General features: G+C 42.2%; 1 protein-coding gene across 2 annotated transcripts in view; it reads left to right on the top strand.

Annotated features, from left to right (window-relative positions):
• PDGFRB (platelet derived growth factor receptor beta) overlaps positions 1-26,417 on the top strand; it is a 72,993-nt gene that overhangs the window by 21,274 nt on the left and 25,302 nt on the right. The window contains exons 2-9 of one of the 2 annotated variants that reach the window (XM_053377017.1): positions 1,233-1,332; positions 13,702-13,784; positions 18,234-18,506; positions 19,103-19,369; positions 19,900-20,042; positions 21,068-21,242; positions 22,210-22,402; positions 23,691-23,806. In XM_053377017.1, coding sequence (XP_053232992.1) covers positions 13,730-13,784; positions 18,234-18,506; positions 19,103-19,369; positions 19,900-20,042; positions 21,068-21,242; positions 22,210-22,402; positions 23,691-23,806 — 1,222 coding nt within the window. In that variant the 5' untranslated portion in view covers positions 1,233-1,332; positions 13,702-13,729. The remainder of the gene's footprint in view (positions 1-1,232; positions 1,333-13,701; positions 13,785-18,233; positions 18,507-19,102; positions 19,370-19,899; positions 20,043-21,067; positions 21,243-22,209; positions 22,403-23,690; positions 23,807-26,417) is intronic. The other variant, XM_053377016.1, reaches the window with a different exon arrangement.

Raw genomic sequence — 26,417 nt, 5'->3', positions numbered from 1 at the left:
GCCTTGGGTAAATCATGACCTTTCAGGATAAGTGAGATAGAAATAGCAATGAAGAACCTCATTGAACTGTGTCTAGGAAAGAGCTGGAAAAGAGGCATTTTTAAAAGTTTAGCCATATGGGTAAAAATTTAACATAATAATTCCTGATCTGCATGTTTGCAGCACAGCGTCATTCAATATTGTCCGTTATCATGTATTCAAGTGTTTTGCTGTTTTTATTAAACAGAAAATAAGTGCCAGAGGTGCAACAAAATCAAAGTTGTTACATTAACATAGCCCATAATACTATTTTGACTGTTGTGCCTAAATCCATGCAGCCTGTTTTGTGCATCAGTGTGGACCTCATACAAGATCACGGCACACAGCAAGAGTAATAAATAAGTCAAGCTGTGCATGCAATTAATCAATATGATTTAGCAACAATAATATTTTATAATTCAGTGGTGGGTTCAGAAAAAAATCTCATGGAAAAAGAGGCTTTTGCTTGAACATATGGAGAGAAAGATCCTAAATTACTGCAGTACGTAAAATTATAATGTTGAACTGTAATGTGAATGGCTGAGTGAAGTGTGCCACATAAACACATAATAAAATGTAAAAAATGAGCTGTATGTGCCCAGCATCTGCCCACACTTTGCCTACATTGAGGCCAGAATAATCTGCTCTTTGTTTATATTAATGCTGAAAAAGTCTCCCCCCCCCCCGCTTTTTTGAAAGCTAAACTAGTCACACATCTCCCTCCTCTCTGGATACTAGTGACCATAAGCTGCAAACTGACATCTTCCATCAAAGGAAACTACTGAGTGGTTTATCTGTTGAGATGCAAGCATTTCTAAACTATGCAAGGGAGAGTGATAACAAGATTGGAAGAAAGGCAAGACATTACAGTTTGGACACAATGCGAAGTCATGCGTAGTAGTAGCTTGTATCCATATTCTTTTCCTAGTGCTGATAACAATTCAGTGCAGCCCCCGAGGGGGGCAGGAATGAGCTCTGTGGCCACCCCTAATTCTTCCCATTAATTTTAGTGAATGATGTGAAGGTTTTTAATAATTTCCTTTAATTTAAGGGATAGGTTTTTGACATTCATTGACCCATGGATATACTTGAAAACATATTATAAAAAATAAATAAATAATCTGAAACCAAGTTTTTAAAAAAGAGTAGTTTTCAGCTATCTTGGTTTCTTAGCCCTATCTCAAGATGGAATCCATTCTCCCCCCCCCCCACAGTGCCGAACAAGTTGACATCACAGAAATAGCCAGTCCCTTTCAGTTGGTCTGTTCTTTTTGATACAAGCAAAGAAACTCTACTAGCTTGATGACTGCCAGGGTAAGTGTTCAGGAGCTGTACGTGTGTATGGCTACGCTGTGGGAAATCCTGTCTGACACTACTGTTGAGATAGTCCAAAACTGATTTGAGCTGTTCCCTACATCTGGCGCTGTGCTTTTCAGGGACTGAAGTGCCTGTTTCCCATTCAGAACAGACTGTACCCCAGAGTGAAGTGACCTCTCGTCTCCTCTTCCAGCCACATTCCTTTTTTACAATAACAAATCATTCCCATGATAGGCTCCCAACCATTTCCTGTTGAGCAGTTCTGTGGTAGGGGCAAAAAGGGTGACCAGAATCATTTCTGTTGCTGCAGTATAAATCCTAAAGGAATAGTGGTGGTTGAGAGAGAGAGAAAAAAATAAACAACTGGCAATGGAGAAAGATAAGGGCTGTTTTCTGGGTTTATTTGGCTCTCACCATAGCTGGCACTTGGATGGATTATGAACGTATGCATATATTCTTACATTCCGAAGATGTAGGGGACTAAGGAGGGTACTGTGCAATCAGCTTGTCAGAGGATGCTCACTTGAGCTCCTTTCTTCAGTTCTGGAAGAGTATTTTTCTAGTTCTTCTCATCCTTTAATTACTTGTGGTTTGAGTGGTAGCTGCATCATATTATACTTGACTGACTTGACTGCTACACGGTTAAGCTACGTGTGAAAAAGATATTGTGCCTCTGCCTATTTCCTTGAAGTGAGGAGTAAAGAGGTGAGGTGTACCCAGTCCATGCGGCACAGAGACAGTCACTCTGCCACTGTACAGTGCCAACTGTTGATGCAACCTGCTGATGAGCTATGATAGAAATTATTCTGACAAAGGACCAGTTACACCTGCCAAGATCGCCTCTTCTACAGAGCAACAGTGTAAGATCCTCATTCTCAGTCAATTGCATATGGTCTGAAACTCTCCAGATGTTTTGTACTACAACTCCCGGCTCTGATTGGAGTTGTGGCCCACAGAAGCCAAAGGGCACTACATTGAGGAAGGCTGACGCAAATGTCACCCTTTAGTAATAACAGCTGCTGCAAAATGGGTTTTCTCTGTTAGAGTCTTAACAATGCAAGTTGAAAGGGCAGAAACACAAACACCCAACACAGAGTCTGGATTCTTGAGGGTCACGTATGAGTCTGGATCACAGATCTTGCTGGCCACACATAAGAGATTCACAACTTCCATACGACAGATTTACAGCCAACTATTTGGCCATTAAAGAAGGTGGACATTATTTTCCTCTTTTCTTACTTGCCTCTTGATGTAAGCAGGGAAAAGTAACATGGAAAGAGGTTCAAAGAGATAAAAAGGGCACACTCACTTTTGCAGTTCTGCTACAAACACTAACATATTTTTCATTGCAGCCCCTCTCTCCCAGCCTAACCCAACTACAGCTTATCCTTTTAACCCTTTTTATCACCTCTTACTCATCCATCCCAACTTCTTGATATGCCTTCCTATCTCCAGATGCAAATGCATGGCGTTAATTATTTGTATTCCATCTGGTCAGGTCAAATGTGTGGCATTTGATGGAATCCACATGGATTTTAAATGAAATGTAGTCTTTGAGTCAGCATGAAAGCCCTTCATAGGAGTATGAGAACAGCTTTAGTGAGCAACAGAAAGATTTGTTCTCCAGTGTAGTACATTGAACCCTTCTGGGAAAGGGCTACGTTGAATAAACAGGAGTGCCCCCTTTCTTATTTTCCTTTTATCTCTTCCAGTCACAAAGTCACAATTTGAAAGAAAAAGAGCTAGGAATGATGAACATTTTCACAGAGATAGGAAATCCCCAATATTTTCTCGAGGTATTCATGATTAATTATTCCACCAAGGCAGATATACAAAGGACAATGTAAATACACCATTGCAAATACACCACTACTTCATACACTCCAACATTTCTCAAATGAAAATAGGGATGTCCCATTCCACAATGATAATTTTACTATTTACACCCCACACATCTTACTGGGTTTCCCCAGCCACTCTGGGCAGCTTTCAACATATATAAAAACATCATTAAACATTAAACATTTTTAAAAAAACCCTATACAGGATTGCCTTCAGACAGGTCAAAAGTCAAATAACTGCATACCCTCCAACATTTCTCCAGTGAAAATAGGGACATCCTAAGGAAAAGTGGGACATTCCGGGATCAAATCAGAAACCAGGATGGCTTCTCTAAATCAGGGACGTCCCTAGAAAATAGGGACACTTGGAGGGTCTGCTACTTTACTGCAAACTGTTCTATTAAAATGAGCTATGAACTCAGATGTGAGAAGGCTGTCTGAAATAACACTGTAGCAATTGCCTCTCACACTGCTGTTGATTCTAGCCTTCATTTTAAATGATGTTATCACATGTGATGCTAAAATAAAAGCATATTTAGCCTCTTTGGCTTCACAATGCAAAATGTGAATCTTGTTAATGTGGAAGGTTTTGCAGCAGAGACAATAGGATGAACAGTTTAGGCAACATTGGCTCTGCATGCACATTATTAGATAGATTTAGAGCAACCAATTTCAGCCTTATTTATAAAATCTCTCTAAATTGGGATCAGTGCTGATTCCTGCTAATCAACAGGTCCTGAAAATTCCCTTAAAGGTTCATTCATATCAAGCAGCACTCTACTTGCTTCACTTTTCTCATTTCACATCGTTTTCCTTTTCATGCTGTATCCTACTTTATTCTGAAATAGATTTTATTCTCACAGACAAACTCCTTCTACCAAGATTGTATGTTTAGGTTTTGTTTTCTTTCGTTGTTTTTTTAAAGGGCTGGTATAATTTTAGAGAAGTTGTGTCCAACCTGTTCTGGGTGGAGTCACACTCCTCTTAAAGGATCAGATTCACAATTTGGTGGTACTGGTACAACCATACCCCACAGTGCCTTCACCAGCTACAGGGGCTGCATGAACCGCAGCCTCTCCTGGACAGAGATAGCCAACATGGCCACTCCAAAACATTGTACATGGAACTGCCTTTGAAGACTTCTATGGAACTTCAGTTAGTACAAACACAGTGGCTAGTTTGCTAAATGGGATGGGTTAGTTACTACCTAAATGGTTTGGGAGCTGACTGCCTGAAGAACTGCCTTCTTCCACACAAGCCTGCCTGAACCCTCTGTTTTTCACTGGATAACATTCTTGGTGTGAGATTAGGCAGAGGTGACAGGACAGAGACAGGCTCTTTGGTCATAGTGCAATGAATGCCCTTCCTATGAAATGCAATCTGGCATCAATTCTGCTGTCCCTTTGGTACCAGAGAAGACATTTTTATACTCCCAGGAATGTAGTATAGTATAGCTCTGATAGATTTGATTGGTTTTATGGCTTCTGTTTATATGCTTTTATTTTTGGTTTCGTGTTTTTTTATTCAGAGCCGATCAGTTGTATGCTGTGCTAGAATTTTTATGCTGAGAGTGATCTAGAAATTATATTAGCTAAATAGGTCTAATTAATGATTTTTAATTTTTTTAGAATGTAGAGGTTGGCACTAGTGAAAACCATGTCTCTTTAATCTATAAATAGTCTTCATTCATAAACATAGAGTAAGAAACGTTACACTCCAGCAAAAATATTCAAATCTATTTTTTTTTGTAATATGAAATAATTGCCAGATCTCCTGGCATACCAGCTCCAGTTTAAATCTATGTTCTTCACATGTAATTGGAAATTGTGGCACTATATATAGAATTGGTTTAAAATTCAGATTACAATTAAAATAAATCTGATCTGCCCTAGAAGAAAATCCTTACTTTCCATCAGGGTTGTTTTACAATGGAGATGGATATAAATGCAACTAGGCTGCTTTTATGGCATATGACTGTTTAAAAAGCTAAGTAAACAGGAAGTAAATTCTTCCATGTGAACAAGACCTGGGAAAGCAGAAAAAAAAAATCACAAGACTTTGGGAAAAGTTGATGAATAAATCAGAAACACATTAAGATTTGCTGGTAAATCAATTAATTCAAGCTGAAGTGATGGAATAAGAAAAATATCTGGTGACCACACGTAATTTAAAAACTCATTTCCCCTTCAAAGCTGAGCAGGCAACCAGGAGGCCAAGACACAACGTCCTGGTTCAACAGCAGTTCTTGCAGCCAGGCCTGGCACAGTCTTTAGGAGCTCTGCTGATGCAGTGTAAGATTTTGGCATGACTTCTACTTTAGTTTTTGCTTCTCATGCCATCATGGGAAGAAAGCTGTCTTTTTGCATTATTCTGTCCAGTAAATCCAGATTAGTGCTGACACTAGTGCTATTTCTCTTTATGTTGGATATGCTACTACTACCACTACTACTACTACTACTACTTATAATTACTATTTATTCATCAAGTTTAACAGCAGCTGCAAATAGCAGCTTCCCTCATGTGCCAAACAGCAGTTTCAGCAGGGGCAAGTTTCACACTGGAAAGTGTTAAACTCCTATCCTTTTGCACCATAGTCTAGATCATGGGTAGGCAAACTAAGGCCTGGGGGCTGGATCTGGCCAAATCTCCTTCTGAATCTGGCCCACAGACTGTCCGGGAATTAGTGTGTTTTTACATGAGTAGAATGTGTGCTTTTATTTAAAATGCATCTCTGGGTTATTTGTGGGGCATAGGAATTCGTTCATTCCCGTCCCCCCCAATATAGTCCAGCCCCCCACAAGATCTGAGGGACAGTGGTCCGGCCCCCTGCTGAAAAAGTTTGCTGACCCCTGGTCTAGATCCTGATCCGCACCACCAATGGCTACCATTTAACTTAAAAATGTGGAAACTTTTATCACCAAACAGTATGTTTAACATAAAGTGTAGTTTGGCCTGTAGTTGAGTTGGTATTACTATCTAGATATTATAAACTGGGATTTCTGACATGGTGGCAGTGCAGAATCTGACATTCTGCAGCCATAGTGCGGCCTACCAAGTCCCATAGCCTTCCCACCTGGCGAATCTTCAGTATATGATTGCACCCAAACAGATTTATTTGTGGCATTTACTTTTATGGTCCTGCATCTGGGGGTCTAAGCTGTTCAAAAGTACGACATGTTAAATGGTTTAGGCTTTAAGGTATTTCCTGTTTGTCAGCCTTTTATCTGTGGACTGGAGACAGCGACTCGTCACTTTTCTCACGAGGATAAAGTTTGGTGACTGAGCCATAATGGCAAGGACCAGTGTTTAATTTCCAGGGAAAAGCTGATTAAATCTACTTGAGAGCCACATCCTGTGGACCATAAAAATGTTTTTAAAGTAAAATAAATAAATACTTATGTTAGTATAGTAACATAGTGCTGGCTTGATTTCCACTAGTAATGCAGTTTCTTAGTCCCACTATTAACTCCTTGCTGCAGTGAGAAATAGCTCTGTACTGTGCCTGTTTGCTATTCCACCCCCCTTAAAAACAAAAATGAAACCAGAGTACATGCATGCTGCAGAGGTGATTACTGAAGAGCAGCAATGCAGAGCCAAAGAGGAACAAAACAGGAAGAAACTAGAGGGTAGGGGATGAAAGTGCAGTGAGGAAAGGTGCTGGTGTTCACCAGGATTATTATGTTTTTTAAATGTAAAGGTTATATGAACCTGATAGTCTGGTAGGGCAGAGAAAGCTCAGCTTCTTAGAAAAGCAATTTTAACATGGGCAAATAGCTTTCCAAAAGGTGCCATGAGCAGCAATAAGCAGGAGTATGCCTTTGGTCACCAATGACGCCATGGGCACCATCCGTCAGCTGCCCATGACATCCAAGTGAGGTCCTTCCACAAGGCACAATCAATCAAAATTGGAGCACTAGCAGAGCGGGTAGGTGGGGGAACTTAGGAGGGGGTTGCATTTCCCAGCAACATTAACTTGTGGTTTGAGGGCTTGCAAAATGAAATTTCCCCACAACTGATGTACTATCTGGAGGGAAAACATTTGGATTTCCTGTGCAGCTGAGTGATGTCTGCACATTCCCTTGAAACAGTTGTCTGGAAAGGGACTATTTGCTTCTTTGTTTTTCTAGCCTTCTTCAACCTGAAAGTTCAAGAGGATAACAAAAATAGGTTTTTTTTTAAGAGTGAGATGTCATTATTAAAAGCTACCCTATGTACACCTTCTGTCACCTTCACTCTGAAAGCCAGCCCAGACTGATAGGACTCTGCTTGGATTTTATTACACCTGCAGGGTGAGACTGTTCCATATCTAGGGAATGGCCACAGAGAATGCCTCATTGCTGTGTGAAAACAGTATCAGAAAGAAGATGTTCCTGGCTGATCTTACAGATTGGAATGGGATATATGGGAGGACCTAGTTTTGATGGTATATGGGGCTTAAACCATTTAAGACCTTTTATGTAGGCTAAAACCAGGAAAGAGAAGGGAGCTAATGATCACGGCTGCAATATTCTTCAGGTGAGTTGTACAAATCACATAACAGAGAGACAAATCCAATTTTGATACAGCAAGCAGGAGTGCGAGTGAAGGGTGCTGGTTCCTTCTCATAGTCCCCATCCCAGGTTGCTGAGCTAAGCACTCAGGGAGGAGAACACTGTACTCCTCAGCCATGCTCCCCCTTTGCTGATAAAATCAGATCCACAAATGTTATTTAGATATATGATATGGGCATGCTCTCTTCAGGCAGAGAGTTACAGCAAGTGCTGCTTCTAGCTGAACAAGTTGCTATCTCGTGGCAATCCTAGCCAACTTTTCCCCTCAAGCGTTTTTAATTTCCCAGGAATTTGCCATCTTCTTTGTTCTTTTGCAAGTGGAACATTCTCCTTTCTGTTTGTTTCTTTGGCTCTGTGGTGTTCCTTTTCCATGCATCCCCCCCCCCAGCACAAGGGATAAACTAGGGTTTTGTGAGGAAGAGGCTAGTACTTTTAGTGAGCAAAGCTCAATCTGGTTTGCTGTTAGTGGTTATAGTAGACTTCTATTCTATTCTATTCTATTCTATTCTATTCTATTCTATTCTATTCTACTAACATGAGTTTGACCAAACTGCGGGAGGCAGTGGAACACAGGAGTGCCTGGCATGCTCTGGTCCATGGGATCATGAAGAGTCAGACATGACTAAATGACTAAACAACAACAATATGACACAAATTGGTTGTTTTACTTCGCTCTGGCCAAACAGTGAGTGAGTGAATGACAGTCAAAGAGAAGAAAAGCTTTTGAAAGAAACAGAGTACAAGGTAAAGGACGGGGGGAAAGAAATTGACTGGACCATAAGTGTTTTGTGACATAGCCTAGTGAATTTCATATCTGAGCTGTTCTGCCAGGCCTTTGGTCTGGGCCCAGTCTGACCCCCTTTTTTCTGTGGGACGCTGTATGTAAGTGGCTTCCTTGGCTCTTTCAGTCAGCCCATATGAGACCAGCACGGGTGGGTGGGCCTGGTGAACATTTAATATTTCTTACCCCTATGGCTGTGATTTGTGGGTTCCCACTTAATTTTATTCTGATTTTGAACTGTATTTTAACCAATTGTTTGATTTTGTGTTTTTATGTATTATATATTTGGTGTTGGCCGCCCTGAGCCCGGTCTTGGCTGGGGAGGGTGGGGTAGAAATAAAAATTATTATTATTATTATTATTATTATTATTATTATTATTATTATTATTATTTATTATATCCTCCCTTTGAATCCTATGGGAATAAAGGGAGCAGCTGTGCATAGGAAAATTGAATGAATAGGCATTTCCCTATAAATGAGATTCTCACCCCATTACATTTTACAGTGGTACCTCTGGATGCGAACGGGATCTGTTCCGGAGCCCCGTTTGCATCCTGAGCAGAACACAACCCACGTCTGGACATGCATGGGTCGCGATTCGCCGCTTCTGCGCATGCATGTGATGTCATTTTGAGCGTCTGCGCATGTGCGAGTGGTGAAACCCAGAAGTAACTCATTCCGTTACTTCCGGGTCACCGCAGAACGCAACCCGAAAATGCCCAACCTGAAGCTACTTTAACCCGAGTTATGACTATATACAGTTATCAAGCTACTATTGTGATATGAAGGTTAGTCCTTGTGGGATATGGAGAAGTTCTCACTTCTGTTCAGAAACAGTAATACTCAAATCCTATGCATGCACATTGCGTTTAGTGTAACTTATACCCAAGTATGTGTACATAGAATGGCAGCCTAACTTTTCTGGAATTATCCATTTATTGTTTTACAACACTTACCCATAATGCATATCCATCATAATGGTTCACAAAGCACTTCACAATAATAAAATCAGGCTGATAGATAGATTCTCAGAGTGATAGATCTGGAACAGCAAGTCTTGTATCACATGTTGTAGCAAGGAAGGTCCACCAGGGGGGTAGGGGTAAGGAGATGTTTTTAAGAGTGATATTTTTGAGAGTCCTTTCCCCAGTTAAACTGGTGTTTCTGCTGCCACTACTGCTGCCATCTCTGGGCATGTGGTATCAATAAATCACAGTTCATAGAGCTATTATGAGCAAAGGTCACTGGAGTCACTATGAACAAGTGATATACAAAGACCCTTCTTGCTGCTGATGGTTGTGGCAAAGAAAGCTCATGAGGGAGGGAGGAATCTTCTTTGCAGGCCAACATGTGTCCCTATAGTTCCATAATTCTAGTCACTAGAACTGTGGAATGATAGAATTATGGCCGAATATGTCTTCTTCAAACAAAGTCTTTTTTAAAAAAACCTTGCAAAAATATTCAGTACATACTTAACACAAGAAATATGATAAACAGATTGTATAAGCTGAAATCTGTAGTGTACTAATCTCTGCATGCTGGAAAGGCACATATTTCATTTTGCTAAGGAAAACATATCATAGGAAGAGGCGTACAAATTACACCAACTGTCTATTGGAATTTATTTATTCTTTCAGTGGTCTCAGCCAGATAGGATTCTATCACAAGTATTGGTGGTGGGTAGGGAGCTGGGTGAGTTATTCAGATTCCAGCAAGGCAAAGCCAGTTTCCAGTTCTAGTAAGGCAATGCCAAATATGGTAAGGGTCAAGTTCCAGCAAGGCAAAGTTCAAGCAAAGCAAGTAGCACCCTGGAGAGCTCCATGCAAAGCTCAGGCTGAAAGGTCATGCAAGCAAATTCAAAATGCTTCAATAGCAGGCAAACACAAAGCGAGCCCTAAATAGAGCTGCAGCTCTTTCCGGGGCGGTGATCTCCCCTTCCAGTGCTCAAAGCCTCTTCATTTAAAGGGGTCTGGCCCAATTCAGCAACCAGGGGAAATGATGGTTTCACTGAGGCAATGTGAACTCAACAGACTAGGGAGGTGCTGGCAACTCAGACTCTGCTTTTGCTAAACTTTCTGGTGCAGTGGGAACATATGGCAATGATATTTCCTCTGAATCCCTGGCCTTGTTCCTTGAAGAGTCATGACAACTTTCAAAGAGTCATAAGAAGACAATGAATTTCTAATTGGCCACTGCGCTTAGGAAAGTTGGGGGTTTTTTTTAATAGAATCAGTCACACACCATATCATATATGTTGTTTAGTCGTTTAGTCGTGTCTGACTCTTCGTGACCCCATGGACCAGAGCACGCCAGGAACTCCTGTCTTCCACTGCCTCCCGCAGTTTGGTCAGACTCATGTTTGTAGCTTCGAGAACACTATCCAACCATCTCGTTCTCTGTCGCCCCCTTCTCCTTGTGCCCTCCATCTTTCCCAACATCAGGGTCTTTTCCAGGGAGTCTTCTCTTCTCATGAGGTGGCCAAAGTATTGGAGCCTCAGCTTCACGATCTGTCCTTCCAGTGAGCACTCAGGGCTAATTTCCTTAAGAATGGATAGGTTAGATCTTCTTGCAGTCCATGGGACTCTCAAGAGTCTCCTCCAGCACCATAATTCAAAAGCATCAATTCTTCGGCGATCAGCCTTCTTTATGGTCCAGCTCTCACTTCCATACATCACTACCGGGAAAACCATGGCTTTAACTATACGGACCTTTGTTGGCAAGGTGATGTCTCTGCTTTTTAAGATGCTGTCTAGGTTTGCCATCGCCTTTCTCCCAAGGAGCAGGTGTCTTTTAATTTCGTGACTGCTGTCACCATCTGCAGTGATCACGGAGCCCAAGAAAGTAAAATCTCTCACTGCCTCCATTTCTTCCCCTTCTATTTGCCAGGAGGCGATGGGCCCAGTGGCCATGATCTTCGTTTTTTTGATGTTGAGCTTCAGACCATATTTTGCGCTCTCCTCTTTCACCCTCAATAAAAGGTTCTTTAATTCCTCCTCACTTTCTGCCATCAAGGTTGTGTCATCTGCATATCTGAGGTTGTTGATATTTCTTCCAGCGATCTTAATTCCGGCTTGGGATTCATCCAGTCCAGCCTTTCGCATGATGAATTCTGCATATAAGTTAAATAAGCAGGAAGACAATATACAGCCTTGTCGTACTCCTTTCCCAATTTTGAACCATTCAGTTGTTCCATATCCAGTTCTAACTGTAGCTTCTTGTCCCACATAGAGATTTCTCAGGAGACAGATGAGGTGATCAGGCACTCCCATTTCTTTAAGAACTTGCCATAGTTTGCTGTGGTCGACACAGTCAAAGGCTTTTGCATAGTCAATGAAGCGGAAGTAGATGTCTTTCTGGAACTCTCTAGCTTTCTCAATAATCCAGCGCATGTTTGCAATTTGGTCTCTGGTTCCTCTGCCCCTTCGAAATCCAGCTTGCACTTCTGGGAGTTCTCGATCCACATACTGCTTAAGCCTGCCTTGTAGAATTTTAAGCATAACCTTGCTAGCGTGTGAAATGAGTGCAATTGTGCGGTAGTTGGAGCATTCCTTGGCACTGCCCTTCTTTGGGATTGGGATGTAGACGGATCTTCTCCAATCTTCTGGCCACTGCTGAGTTTTCCAAATTTGCTGGCATATTGAGTGTAACACCTTAACAGCATCATCGTTTAAAATTTTAAATAGTTCAGCTGGAATATCATCACTTCCACTGGCCTTGTTATTAGCAGTGCTTTCTAAGGCCCATTTGACTTCACTCTCCAGGATGTCTGGCTCAAGGTCAGCAACCACACTACCTGGGGTGTACGAGACATCCATTTCTTTCTGGTATAATTCCTCTGTGTATTCTTGCCACCTCTTCTTGATGTCTTCTGCTTCTGTTAGGTCCTTTCCACCTTTGTCTTTTATAATGGTAATCTTTGTACGAAATGTTCCTTTCATATCTCCAATTTTCTTTCATATACAGGCAACAGCAAATCCATATGCAACCCCGCCCCATATATTTTAGATTTTTTTAAAGAAAGGATTTTAAAGAAACTGTGAGTGTTAGAGATCAATCACATAACCAGGCATGGCACACCCATGAGGCAAAAGTGCTGATCTCACCAAAATCTGACAAGATATTGTGGAGTGCACAACATCTCACAAGATTTCAGTGAGATCTTGCTGGAAAACAGCACCACTTCTTTGGTGAAGGTGGCCTAGTGGGTGATGCGGTAGGGCAGGGCAGGGCAGGGCAGGTTGGCACTTCCTGTTTTGCATTGAGCGGCAATACAGGATGCATTGTCCTGCTCATCGTCATTCACTATTTTACTAAAAGTACCCTGAGTGGCATACTGAATATTCATAAGAACATAGTAAAAAGTACTACAGCCAGTTTCTAAATAAAGAGTGTAAGCCTCCATCTTCAGGCTCACTGTCACATCTGTAAAGTGGGAATAAAAGGAATTTACTCCACAGTTCTATAATTTGCTAACTTGGGGGGGGGGGGAAATCTCTGTATAACCCCCAAGTGTTATGATTAGTAATCCTCACATGTACAGGAGAAGTGTTGTTGCTCAGAAGACACATATAAAAACCAGATGAGTTGTAGTGGTTTTAAGCATACACACTCTGTACACCTACTATATCCAGCTAGTAAAATAAACTGACCCTTAGATGACGCAGGAAGTACCAGGAGTCGTCACAAAGATGCTTCATAGCTCATTAATCAGGAATGCTGTGGTTATGATCCTATGCTAACCCTGTTCCAAAATTAAAGCTGAGGAATTATGAGCAATCCCTGCAGACTCTGTTTGGATCTTCAGCAATCAGCATGCACTCAATACACAACCAACCTATAGTGTGGAGGAAGATAGCATAGGCTGGCTGTTCACCAACATTGATCCAGTGTATGACCAGTCCAAGGATTTGCACTTTGTGGACTTGCCTTCTGGATGAGGCTCACTTCAGTGTTCATTGTCAAAAGGTTGGCAGCAAAAAACCATATTGAACTTTTGATTACCTTGGATTTCCTCTCTCCACCTACACTGGTGGTCCCTGTCTGAGGCTGAGAAAGAGGATGTTAGTAATTAAGTCTACAGGGAGAAGATGTCTCCTGTGGAATTGCTAGTCACATTTGTAATCTCATGTTTTCTCCAAAGGAACTTGGGTATTCTCCAGCTTTCTACTCACAAGAATTTGCTTTTTTAACAGGGCATTGCTTGCTACGAAAGGAACTCCCATGATGCGACTTCTGTTTTTGAAGATGCTCCTCTTCTTGCTGTTCTTTCTCACAGGTAAGCAAACACAGGTGACTAAGTGTGTCTTTGTGAACTGCTCAAGGAATCCCCATGGTGCACAGGACAGATAAAGAGAAAAGGAGGTGCAGATATGGCAGTTCTCCTGTTGAGACATGTCCCCCTGTCTTAGCCATGTGCATACAGTGTTAGTGTGGAGACACAGCAGCATTTAAAAGAAAGACTTTTCCCCCCCTCATAGGCTGTGACATGCTCATTTTTCTGTTCTTGTAGGGCAGGCCTCTACAACTCACAATAGAGGAATAAATACGCAGCCCACAATTCCATTTATAACAGCTACAAGGAACTAGATTTAGGTTGAAGACAGAGGCTTGGATGAACCCAAGTATGTGCAATGTGCTTCTGTATAGGCAAGGGAGAGGCTAATTTTGCTTATCAGTGGTAGCCCCTAAAACAAGAATGGGGAGCCTGTGACCCTCTAGAAGTCACTGGACTTCAACCCCTTTAATCTCTGGCGATTGGCCATGCAGGCTGGGAATTGGAATCCAACAACATCTGGAGGACTTTAGGTTCTCAAGCTCTGTCTTGAAGGTCGGAGGCTTTCTTGAGCATGTGCTAATTTAATGTTTAAATGTTCTATTTTCTCCCTATAGGGTGTTATTAATAGGTTATCAATAAATGCCAAAAGTAAATAAATATCATTTATTTTGTTGTTTATTATTTATTTAAAACATTTATATGCCACCCCTCTTTAAAGTAATTTCTCTGCCTTGTAAGTGAAACAATCCAAAATGATTCAATATACAATTGCAAACAATCTGATAAGAACCGCATATATCACAATACATAAACAAAAAGGGGTGGAATGGGCTGCTGCCACAGAGGGTCCAAAACCTTTAGGGAGATTTTAAGGGGCATATAAGGGTTGCTATCAGAAAAGGGAAGTTGAAACTACCCTGTGTTTAAGCAGAACTACCCTCATGCTTCTCTGAAGCTAAACCAAATTAAAGGATTGTGGGGGTTTTTTCAGAAAGTTTAAGTCACCTTTAAAAAGGGATGCTTCTGGTGGTTTGCTGTACACTCTTCCTGCTTTTTTCAGATGTTGTGTAGTATTGCTTCAAAAAATTGCAAAACCTGCTTTATCAGAAGTGACAGTGGGATGAAAGAAAAGTTTGTGTGTGCATAGTAGGGTTGTCAGCTTTTCATCATGTTGCTGTGCAGGGTATAAATAAATAAATTTTTTATTATTATTATTATTATTATTATTATTATTATTATTATTATTATTAGTGCAAACATTAGCAGACTGGCACATCCACTCAGTGAAACGCTTCGCTTGAAGTTGCCATTGCTGTTGGATGGACTGAGTTCACCTTGGTCGCTTATAAACAGCAATGTTTAAGGAATTCATTATTTGTGAATTTCAGTATGAACTGATCTGATCCACATCTCCTGGATTATTATACAGATTGGAGCACAGTTATCCCTCAGGCTTTGCACCTTTCTTGGCTTAAAAAAAATACCCCAATGCATATAAAGATGGAGAAATACATTTAGAAATGTGTGTTTTGAAGGGGGGAGTTTCAAAATGTATATTTATTAGAAAATACATTCAAAAATATGAATTTTGAATTATTTTAAAATTGGAGATTAAATGGAGAAATGGAGCACATGCAAACCAATACAGACCAGAAATAAAGTGATCTGTTCATCCCTATTTGAAAATTGTGCAGGTCTCTTATAGTGTTTTTCTCCTTCTTTCTACACAAATGGAAGATTTCTGGCAGAGGCTTTCTGGCAGCTGAAGAAGCTGTCTCTCTGACATCCTTAAGGCAAGGGACCTTCAAAATAAAGATTTTGTGCCTTGGCACCAAATGAAACAACATGAGTACCTTCACTTTCTTTACGCTCCAAGAGCAAGGCCAGAACTGCTTCCTAGATGCCCACGCTTAAAACTTACTGCTTTACAGTCTCCACTGCTGTCCCTCAACATCCTGTTTCCCCCCTGCTACAATTACACCTTTCATTCATGTTATTTTGTAAATGTCCTGAGCATAGTAAGTCACTGTTGCTGTATTTGTGGGGAACATTTTTTATTTATTTAGATGTGAGCAAAATATGTTTAAAAAGAAGATCAGGGTGGCTGTTCATTTGTTTTAAGACAACAACAACAAAAAAGTCTTTCAAATATTTTGGGTCTCTTTATTATATTTTTCTGTTTTTGTTGTGTATTATTTCATTGTTTTTAACATTTGTAAGCCACCTCTTAATGGAAAGGCAGGGTACTGAAAAGCACCATAAATAAATAAAATAATCCATATTTTGGAAGCTCAGATTGATGAGTTTTGAAATCCTGGAATTGGCAGTACTACATGGAGAGATAGCCTGGTGATAAATCTGCAAGACTCTTTCTGTCTTTCTAAGGACAAGCTGCAGTACACATTTCTAAACTGAAGCATTTTGCTTCATTGTCCTATGCAATGGGAAATGATTTGTGACTGTTGTACTTCCATGACCAATATAATAACTGTGGGGACACAATTACACAATGAGAAGGAGGACAGTTAAGTGGAGTCTAGCATATCCTTCTTATATGGCTGTTTCCACTCTCTAGTAACATTGGGAAACCTCTCTGCAAAAGCTAGGAAGCTGGCAGCTGTGATGGGCTCATAGGAAGCAATTCAGGAAGACATTGTCTACCTAGACATTTCCGAAAGATTTCCTGGCAATTTTGCTTTTAGTTTTGTTGTGATTTTCCTCTCACATTTGGAACATGACTAGATCTATCCAACACAACCTGCAAATGAAATCACATAATGGAAATAAGTGTCATGGAAGACACTTCACCTTTTAAATACATGATAGAAAAAAAGCAATGAAATGCAGTTTGTTCCTATGAGTCTCCCCTTCTTCAACTTAGTATTAAAAAGCCAGAATATTAAACGTTCTAGGAGAAGGAAATATATGCATTATCCTGTGGCTTTCCTATGGCCAGGCATAGGCAAACTTGGCCCTCCAGCTGTTTTTGGGACTACAACTCCCATCATCCCTAGCTAACAGGGCCAGTGGTCAGGGATGATGGGAGTTGTAGTCCCAAAACATCAGGAGGGCCGAGTTTGCCTATGCTTGCCTTTGGCCCTGTGCTGATGTCTGACAGTGCAATCCTATACATGTCTACTCAGAAGTAAATTTTATTTAATGTAATGGTACCTGTCTCTTGGTAAGTGAGTAGAGGATTGCAACCTTAATTATCTATTCACACCATATAATCATCATTGAGCAAATCTGTGTTTTCTTTATAATGTTTGGTTTTGCCATAACAAAGAAATTAAGGACCAACACCAGGCTCTCACTTTTGGTTGAGAAATAGTAGGTGGAGAAAGAGGCCAATTATCTCATATATGCCTATGAATTTTCATGAAACATCTGTGATTGACCAGTGTGTTAGAACCACTAAAGCAATCAGGATTGTGGTTGAGCTTTGCATGCAATTCAAGAGTTAAAACAATGAATGCATGTGTCAGAGGCTCAGGAGCAGAAGAGCAGGGGAGAGAGCAAATAGAGAGCGGAGGAGAGGAATCAGAGGGGAGCGTAGGGGAATATGACAGTGACCCGAGAGATTCCATGAGCTTCTCCAGCGAATCAGAAGATTCCCAGAAGGGGGAGCCTATGGTAAGGGCGAGGGGGGTCCCAGGGGGGACGCTCCATAAACAAGGGACCAGAGGGGACTCCCAAGGGAGCAGTGGAGGATCAGGACCAGTTCCCCCACCAGAGCACAGTGGGGGGGAAGAGTCACATGAGTCAGGACCAGCTTCTCCTCCAGCGGGGAGAGAAGATGAGTCAGGGGTAACCACGCCCCCATCGGGAAGTGGGGAAACGGAGGGAAGGCCAGGTCCAGCTAGCCTCCCTGAAAGAGGGAGCAGTGACACAAGTGTAACGGTCAGAAGGAAAGTGGGAGGCTGCGCGCGCGCGCCAAGTTCAAATGTGGAGGAGCGCGGGACAGCAGAAAACCCGGATTGGGAGCCAGGTCCTAAAGCCCGAAGGAGGGAGGGGGAAGAGTCAGGGGACTCAGCGTCAGAGGAGTCTAGGAGGGCTGAGACTCCGACTAGCAGGAGGGCCCAGAGAAGGAAGGAACAGAGGAAGAGGTGGAGTAAGGCTAGAATCTTAAACTGGTGTCAGGGGGGAGGAGATTCAGATGGAACTTCGACGGTCTAAGGTATAGACGTAGCGTTGCGCGCTGCACGTCTGGAAATGAAACTGAACTTCAATAAAGACTTTTTTACTTGAGGAAGAAGCAGCGTTGGTCTTGTGTGAGCTGGGACCTTGGGCAGCGCTGACAGCATGATTAATGATTAATGACTACTGCCATGTATTGTAAGTTGCTTGAAGACCTTTGGGTAACAAGCAGCTAACAAGTTTTAACACCACCACCTCAGCTTCTGAACTGTGGGACTTCAGTGTTTCTCTTATGATTTGTTTTTCTTCAAGGATTGCCACAAACCAGCTCCCTGGAGATTTCTCCTAATGACCAAGAAGTCATCCTCAGTCTCTACAGTGATTTTTCTGTGATATGCTCAGGGCAGAATGAGATTTACTGGAAAAAGGACAGCAAACACGTATTAGACACTGGGCTGGAGAGAAGGGACAACACTTTTATTAGCGTCCTTACACTCAGGAATGTGACTGGCTATGATACGGGTGAATATTCCTGTCTCTACAAACAATCGGCAGAGGAAAAAGCCATCTACATTTTTGTACCAGGTATTGGTGATTGCAGTGCTTTGCTGCTTTTAAGTCTCTGGGTTGGTGTGCATGCATGGAGATCTGGAAGACTAGGATATATAGGAGGATGTTGAAGAAAGGTGATCTCTGGTGTGGTTTGGGACTGTGGATGCTACAGGTTATAACTTTGTGGCATATGCTTATTCCACAAAACCCTACCATATTCAGAGATGGCCCACCTTAAAGAAATAACTTAACTTAGATATATATATAATTTTATTTTGCAACAACTCCAGTCTGACAAGAGGGAAACGCTGCTTTGTCCAAGCTAGAAAGAAAATAGGACTGTAGTATTCCAATAACACTAAACCTGATGCTGAGTCTCTTCCAATTCATCCTTATTCTATATTGTTTTTAATATTAATAATATTTTAATATTCAGTTGGAAGTCTCCCAGAGTGGCTGGGGAAACCCAGCCAGATGGGTGGGGTATAAATAATAAATTATTATTATTATTCATCGTTCAGTTTACAAATGTCTTATGCCAGGAATTCATCTTTTTTATTATTGCTACTGAATATTATCTGTGCCATTGCATAATTAATTGGTTTCTCTCCACCTTCTTCTCCCTATAGACCCCTCTTTGCCATTCGTACCTAGCAGCCAAGAGGACACATTTGTTTTCACCACAGGCCATGGTGAAGACATTATCCCATGCCGTGTGACAGACCCCAACACAAGAGTGACCCTTTATGAAAAGAAGATCGATGACCCAATCCCCAGCACTTATTTTGCACAACAAGGCTTCAAGGGGTACTTTGAAGACACGTCCTACATCTGCAGGGCAACATTAGACGAGCAGGAGTTTGACTCTGAAACATTTTATGTGTACAGCATCCAAGGTAAACCTTTTCATAATACTTTCCTCATCTAACGTGGGCAAAGGAGTTGCTCTTCAGTTAAAAGTTACGGTCTTTCTGTACTGAAATACAGCAGCCTAATTTTGTGTTTTGGTATTGAGTCTTACCCATCAAACAACATGTAGCAGATGAAGCCAGTCCACCCTCCTGCCCAAAGTGCAAGACAACCTTCTGGACGTGGACCTGCTCAATTAAAATTAGCCATGTTCACAGAGTGTTCAGTGTGCTTTGCACCTGGAACAGTTGCCTGATGTATTACTCCATTGTGTTGCCATATTTATTCTTCAGCTTATGCTGAGATTTATTTTTTGAGGGGAGAGGTGGCAGCAGGATTACTCACATCTTCATGGGGAGAAAATTAAACTCAATGTGCAAAGGAATAATCATACAACAACCACAAAGCCAGCAATATGAACTTGGTGCACACCCCATGTGCATTTTCAGTCACGTGAATCTGTCCTCCTGTAATTTTGGCTTCTTTTCATACTAATTTGAAATTCCCCCTTTTATAGTTTCATCTTCTCCTACCTCCGTCATCAATGTCACTGTCAGTGCTGTGCAAACTATTTTGAAACAAGGGGAAAATATCAGTGTGACTTGTGCAGTGAGAGGCATTGATCTGGTCAATTATACTTGGAGTTATCCTGGTCAGAAGGTAAGTAAATGGCCGGGGGGGGGAGTGGCTGGGAGGGAGAGGAGGTTTGTTTTGTCTTCTCATCCAGACTGGACATAACACAAGTGATGGACTAGTTGCCATGTTGTCTTCTCTGTAGAAGGGTGGACAGTCATTACAGCAGAGAGGCAACTGTTTGAGTGTAATAACTGGGCTACAAAGCCAAATGTGGATGCTCCCTCCCACAATCAGGAATTATTTTGGGACTGCATACTTATGCACACTTACCTGGGAGTAAGTCTGTTCTGAGCAGGCATGCGCAAGATTGCACCATTAACTTGCTTGATTTTTGTGGTAAAATGCCCTGGGAACATGGTTACAGGGTAACATATAAATATTATTTAATAATTTGATGACTGAATACTCCATGAGCACCTAGGATAGGATGGAAATATGAATGAATTCATTAATGAAGTGCCCTCCATTGCTGTTCACTGCCTTGTTACTTTATGAGATGGTAGTATATAAATACTCCTATTAAAAATAAATTATAAATAAAAGAGTGAACACAATCTGCTGCTTGAGTAGAAGAATGGGGGAAAGCATACCAAGCTGCCTTAGTACTTATGTATTAGCACACTTTCTTCTAAGGGCCTTTCAACATCAGATGTCTTGATTTGTTAGATGGAAAATAGATGCCAAATGCAAGTGCCATATGAACAGCAGAGAAGTAATTTGCACATCCCTGAATGACTCCTATAGAGGCTCCTTTACCTATATATCAGTAGCTAGTAGTCATGATTGTTATGCTGTACCTCCATTTCAAGGGGCATTACCCAGCTTTCAGGCTTTGCATAGGCACCTGGTCATCCACTGTGAGAACAGGATGATGGACTAAATGGGCGATTGGCCTGATCCAACAGGCTTATCTCACGTTCTTATGCTCTTACCTTCAATCATTTGAGCATGGCTACGTGGGTTCAACAAACCCTTCGACACACTTGAAAAAACTCCTGTAATGCTAAGCGCGATTTACATCATGTAATCTTTTTGCCATTCTTCTGCAGGTAGGCAAGGAGGTAAAACCATGGACCGATGTTGGAACAAGGGGCAGTCGCGATACGAGTACCACCTTAACCATCCACAATGCAGAGCTGGAGGATGAAGGAGATTATATCTGTGAGGCCACTGACACATATCATGGGCAAAAAGAAACACAAAGCATCTTTATCAGAGTCATTGGTATGTTTGTATATAAAATTCCATCAGCCTGGTGAAATGTAATTAGATGGTGTTGAACTGACTCTATGAACCTTTTTTTTTTTTTTTTGAGCTTTGATTATTTTACAGAACTATTATCTTGCAAAGGAGTTGCCAACCTTTGTGGGGCCTGTGGGCACCTCTCCCTCTAGTCACTTATTTCCCTTTTCAGCCAGGTCATACATCAACAGACAGAAAAGCATAAAACATGAACACTTTTCCATGGGGTCTGGATATCCAGTAGAATTAAAGTAGATCCTCTTGACTGTATAATTTTCAGTGGGTTCCCCCAAAAGCTTGCACTGGTGAGCTGTTAAAATCACAGATCTGGTGTTTCTGAGGAGCGCAAAAGCATTGTTCTAAAACACAGAGCCTCACATGTATTCATGGTTTTTATACTAAATGACAACAAAACCACCAAGAAGTCACAAACACACCTATGTACACAAAGGTGATCTATGTTTTGATGGTGGTTTTGGGAGGAATTGTAAAAATTACAAGGATCCCTAAGGATCCATGCCTTAGATTCATGTTTTTGCAGCATTGGAAAGTGTCAGATCTGTGATTTTGTAGTTGTTTCCATTAAGAAACAGATGTGAGCCGTGACTTGATGGTGGGATGTTGGTAACCCATGAAAGAAGTGCAATATTAAAACCATCCGTTTTACTGGATCCAACATGTGTGCACATGCATTGCCTTGGAGACTCTGTTCTTTCTCTTTTCCCCTTGTGACACTCTACATTCTCCCCTTGCTCCCCACTGGTCACTCTGTTTTCCTCCAATCTCTCAACTTGATCCCATTTCCTTCCTACCCACTCAGTCACTTTGCTTTCTGTTCAGCTGTTCAAACTGCAGAACACATAGATCTGAAAGAGGAAGCTGGAAAGATGGCAAAGTCAAAGCCACTCTGCTTACCTGTGCATTCTCTCTCCCACTTTTTCTTATCTAGAGCATGGCTTTGTGACCTTCCACACTATTCTGAATGACACAGTGTCTGCTGAACTGCACAAAAGCCACACCTTCCATGTGCTGATTGAGGCGTATCCAAGCCCAACCATCGTTTGGCTTCAGAATAATCAGCCCCTGACTTCAGAGAGCAACAGTGAATTTGCCATCAGCACCAGGAATTCCTCAGAAACCAAGTAAGTGTCTGCTGTCAGATGAGCTGGCAAAATCAGCCAGGGAGTGTGACCCTGGTTGCTCCTTCTGGATCTTTCAGTGGCTGTTAATGCTGTCCACCACTGCATCCTCCAAGAACATCTCTGTGAGTTGAAGGCACTGATCTGTTGTGGTTCTGCTCCTACCTGCAAGACTAGTCTCAAAGAATGGTATTGGGAGTCTATGCCACACCCTAGCACCATAGCCGCAGGGTGCCACAAGGCACTATTTTATCCCTGATGCTACTTAGCATCTATATGAAGCTGTTGGGAGTAGTCATCTGGGGCACACAATCCTGATCACACCCAGCTGTGAGTCTCCATTAAGGCTGTGCACAAGCTGAACCAGTGCCTGCCTGGATGCAGTGAATGAGGGTTCATAAAATGAATCCTGTTAAAAGCAGAGACACTGTGTCTGAGTGGTTCCTAGGTCCAGGAACTGGGCATTTCGTCTTTTCTAGAAGGGGTTGCACTGCTTCTGAAGGAATAGGCATGCTGTTGAGGGCACTGGGAGTACGTTTGCACATGGAGGCCCAAGTCTCCTCTGTGGCAGAGTGCCTATCACCAGCTTCAGATGGTACATGAACTGTGACATTTTCTGGGTGGGTGCCACCATCACTCATACACTAGCAATCTTGTTCAGAGAAAATGGCAGCCATCAAAGCAACCAAGGTGATTTTCTGGCCCAAAACCTGGCCTGAACCCAGATTGGAATGTGTCCAAATAATCAATTTCCTCCAAAAGTTCCTGCAGCTGAACCACCACTCCCCTCTTGAGCACCTTGCCCAAAAAGAGGATCTTAGTGACCAATCAGTAGTTGTCAGTTACCTCAGACTCCAGGGATCATGTTTTCCTTCAAAGTGGCAGGGACCATCCCCTCATACAAAGATGCATTAACCATTGCCTGGATCCACATGGTCACACACACCCTGCCAGCCTGCATGAACAAGCCAGGATGGGAAAGAGATGACAGAGCAAGTACTGTGACTACAGTGTGCTTCGAAAGTACTGTGGCTTTCCTTTTCTGCGTATAGTTGGGGGGAAATTCCTGCCTTGAAAGAAAGAAAAAAGTCTCTTTTAGCCCATGATGGGCAATTTTCTGATTTGCTCCAATAATTCCACCAATTTAGTTTCTCCAGTTAGTTTCTCCAGTTTAGTTTGATTGAAGGGACTTGGCAGAAATGCCACTTTAACTGTAGCAGGTTTCGTGCTTCTACATGAGCTGATCATCTGCTCCAGCATCTTAATTTACATAAGGTTCTAATTCCTCCAGGTACCATACTACTCTAACCCTTGTGAGGGTGAAACAGAGTGAGGGAGGTTTATATACTGTCCGAGCATTCCATGAAGATGACTTGAAAGAGCTCTCCTTCACCTTACAGATTAATGGTGAGCAGATTTCTTTGCAAAAATTTATCTTGCACTAGGAAATTATTTATCAACCCAGCTCATTTAAACAAAAGCAACACAAATGTCAAGGGCAGGGAACAAGCATTGTCCCACTGGCAAAGGGATTGACACTGCACTCACTTCTGTACCACTGAACAAATGAGTCTCTTTTCTTTTTGCAAATATGCTTTATTGTTTTGAAGTACAAATACAAACAAAGCCATAGCACAGTAAACAAACAAAAACCAATTGTAGGGAACAGCATTGATGACAGAGGCGCACCAATAAAATCAGAGTGGTGCATATTTCACATCCCTGGCTCCCTCCCACTGCACTGCAGACCTTGCCAAAGACTCACATGCAAAACTGGAGGATTAACGGAATGCAGGTTTCTATTCACAGAGCTTAGGAAAGGAAAACATACTTTGTCAGGCTGTTCATGTTTCGTCAAGTCTCTGACCACTTTGCTGTACTGTATTAAGCACTCAGAAACTGTGGTACATTTTTCATGCAAAAGTTACATCTGTTCTCATGTTTATTCTGGCATTTACTCTGCCACCACATGTGGCATCCATACATGTGGAGTTTTAGCATGCTTGCAATATGGCAGTACTGTGTGAGTGTTGCACATGAATGGGCCTGCCCATGTGGCAGGCGCTTTTTAACATGGCAGGCCAAGCATTCTAGAATGTTTTCATAGGTAAGTCCAGGCCACTCTCTCTTGGCCCTCTCATTCTGCTCTCTCTTTCACGGTGTGCTTGCTAAGTCCATAAGAATTGCTTTGCTGGATCAATAGAGAGCAAAAACCCTTGCAGATAACTTCGCCTCGGGACTTCAGAGACAAACACCCCATGGGAAACTCTGCTTCACTCCTGCGACAGAGGATGCAAGGACAAAGTTCTCCACACAGGTAAGCAAGGAAGGGGAAGTCCATGCCTCAAAGTACGAATTCTGCACATGACATGACATGACATACCTTCCATCTTCCCAATTCCTCACAATGTTGGAAACTTCATATTGGTAAACAACCCTTCCCAGCAGCAGTATAGAGACATATATAGTGGGATCGAGCTGTGGAGCCATACCTGCAGTGCCAGCATTACTGCAGCATATCTGGGCAGGCCTATGACAAGTCAAGATGACAGTGAGGTTAGGGCCATATGGATGTCCTGGTGGAAGTAATGGAATGCTGGTAGCAGTCCCACCAGTGCCAGCATTGTCCTAATCTCTCCACTATCTCAGATAAGCAGTGTTGGGAGAGTGGCTCCACCTCACCTCACCCATTGCCACTGCTCAGCAGATAGCACAAATTTATCCCACACAGGGCACACAGCATAAATAGGGAGGAAGAACTACACCAGACATCTTGAAGGCAGCAGAAAGCACAGCTATTTCTGCTGGAGAAAACCAAGCACTCATTTCAACCACCGCGGCAGCTGCTTCTGGCCAAAAACACATGGCCTCTTTTTCTTTGCAGGATCAGGACTTGGCACATGAAGAGGAATAAACAGTAGCAGCAGCAGCAGCAGCCAGAATTCCACTACAGCTCCCCTACATGGGATAGGTGAGTTTTGTTTCTGTGACCATTGACAGATAAGTCTCTGAATGCAGTTGTCAGGCATCTCCAGGCTGGGGGGGACGGGCGGGTCTGAGGCACGGGACGTGGAAGAGCACTAAGGTTAAAGCATCTTGTTTTCATCACTTGCTCACAACCACCTGCTGAGCATCTGGGCACCGGAACAACATAGCTATTGACCATTACTCATCACTGCCCCTGTGTCTCTCTTTCCAGGTAACCCTCCAACAGGTGCAGATGCAAGTCTGGTTCCAAGTGGACTGTGATCGAGGCCTGCAGCAAGACCTGCCACAACAACAGCTGCCAGAGTGAATGCAATTGTTTCCACATGGGATCACCACCATTTGCTTTCACAGTGTTCCTGTACCTGTGCAAGCTGCTTCACAGACAGCCATGTAGCAGGTGCAGTCACACTCTAGATTGCGGATGCAGTAACAGCGAAATATGTTCCCGGTACTCTATTGTGTGTCATGCAGCTTTCAAAGGCATAGGAGCCCTGCTGGAACAAGAAAGTTGGGAACCCCATGTGCCCATTTCTGAACCTATTCTCCCACTGTGGCTGTTCAATAAAAATTTGCTTGTTTGACAACTGTTTCTGTGTGATAATAACGCAAAGCAGAAAGGGATTTCCCTCCCCACACACCTGTACCCACCTTCACAATGGAGCTGCTAGTGGCAGGAATGAAGCACTTTTGGCCCTCCAGATGTTCCTGAGAGGACTGTAACTTCTATCATTCCTGCCCACTGCTGACGGGAGCCACAAGTTCTTCATTCCTAGCCTAAAGCATTAAACACTACCACATCCCACCAGAGCTCAGGTTATGCATCGTATTCAGCTTCTGAATGGAGACATGTAGAAAGTTGAGTCCCCTAAAGATCAATATTGGGACCTGTGCTTTTTAACTTGTTATAAATGATCTGGGGATAGGGGTGAGCAATGAGGTGGCCAGGTTTGCTGATGATACTAAATGGTTCGTGGTCATTAAAACAAAAAGATTGTGAAGAGCTCCAAAAGGACCTCTCCAAACTGAGTGA

Source organism: Podarcis raffonei, chromosome 2 (assembly GCF_027172205.1).
Source record: "Podarcis raffonei isolate rPodRaf1 chromosome 2, rPodRaf1.pri, whole genome shotgun sequence".
Lineage (NCBI taxonomy): Eukaryota > Metazoa > Chordata > Lepidosauria > Squamata > Lacertidae > Podarcis > Podarcis raffonei.
The sequence above is the reverse complement of the archived record's forward strand: the minus strand, read 5'-3'. Positions and strand labels throughout refer to the sequence as shown.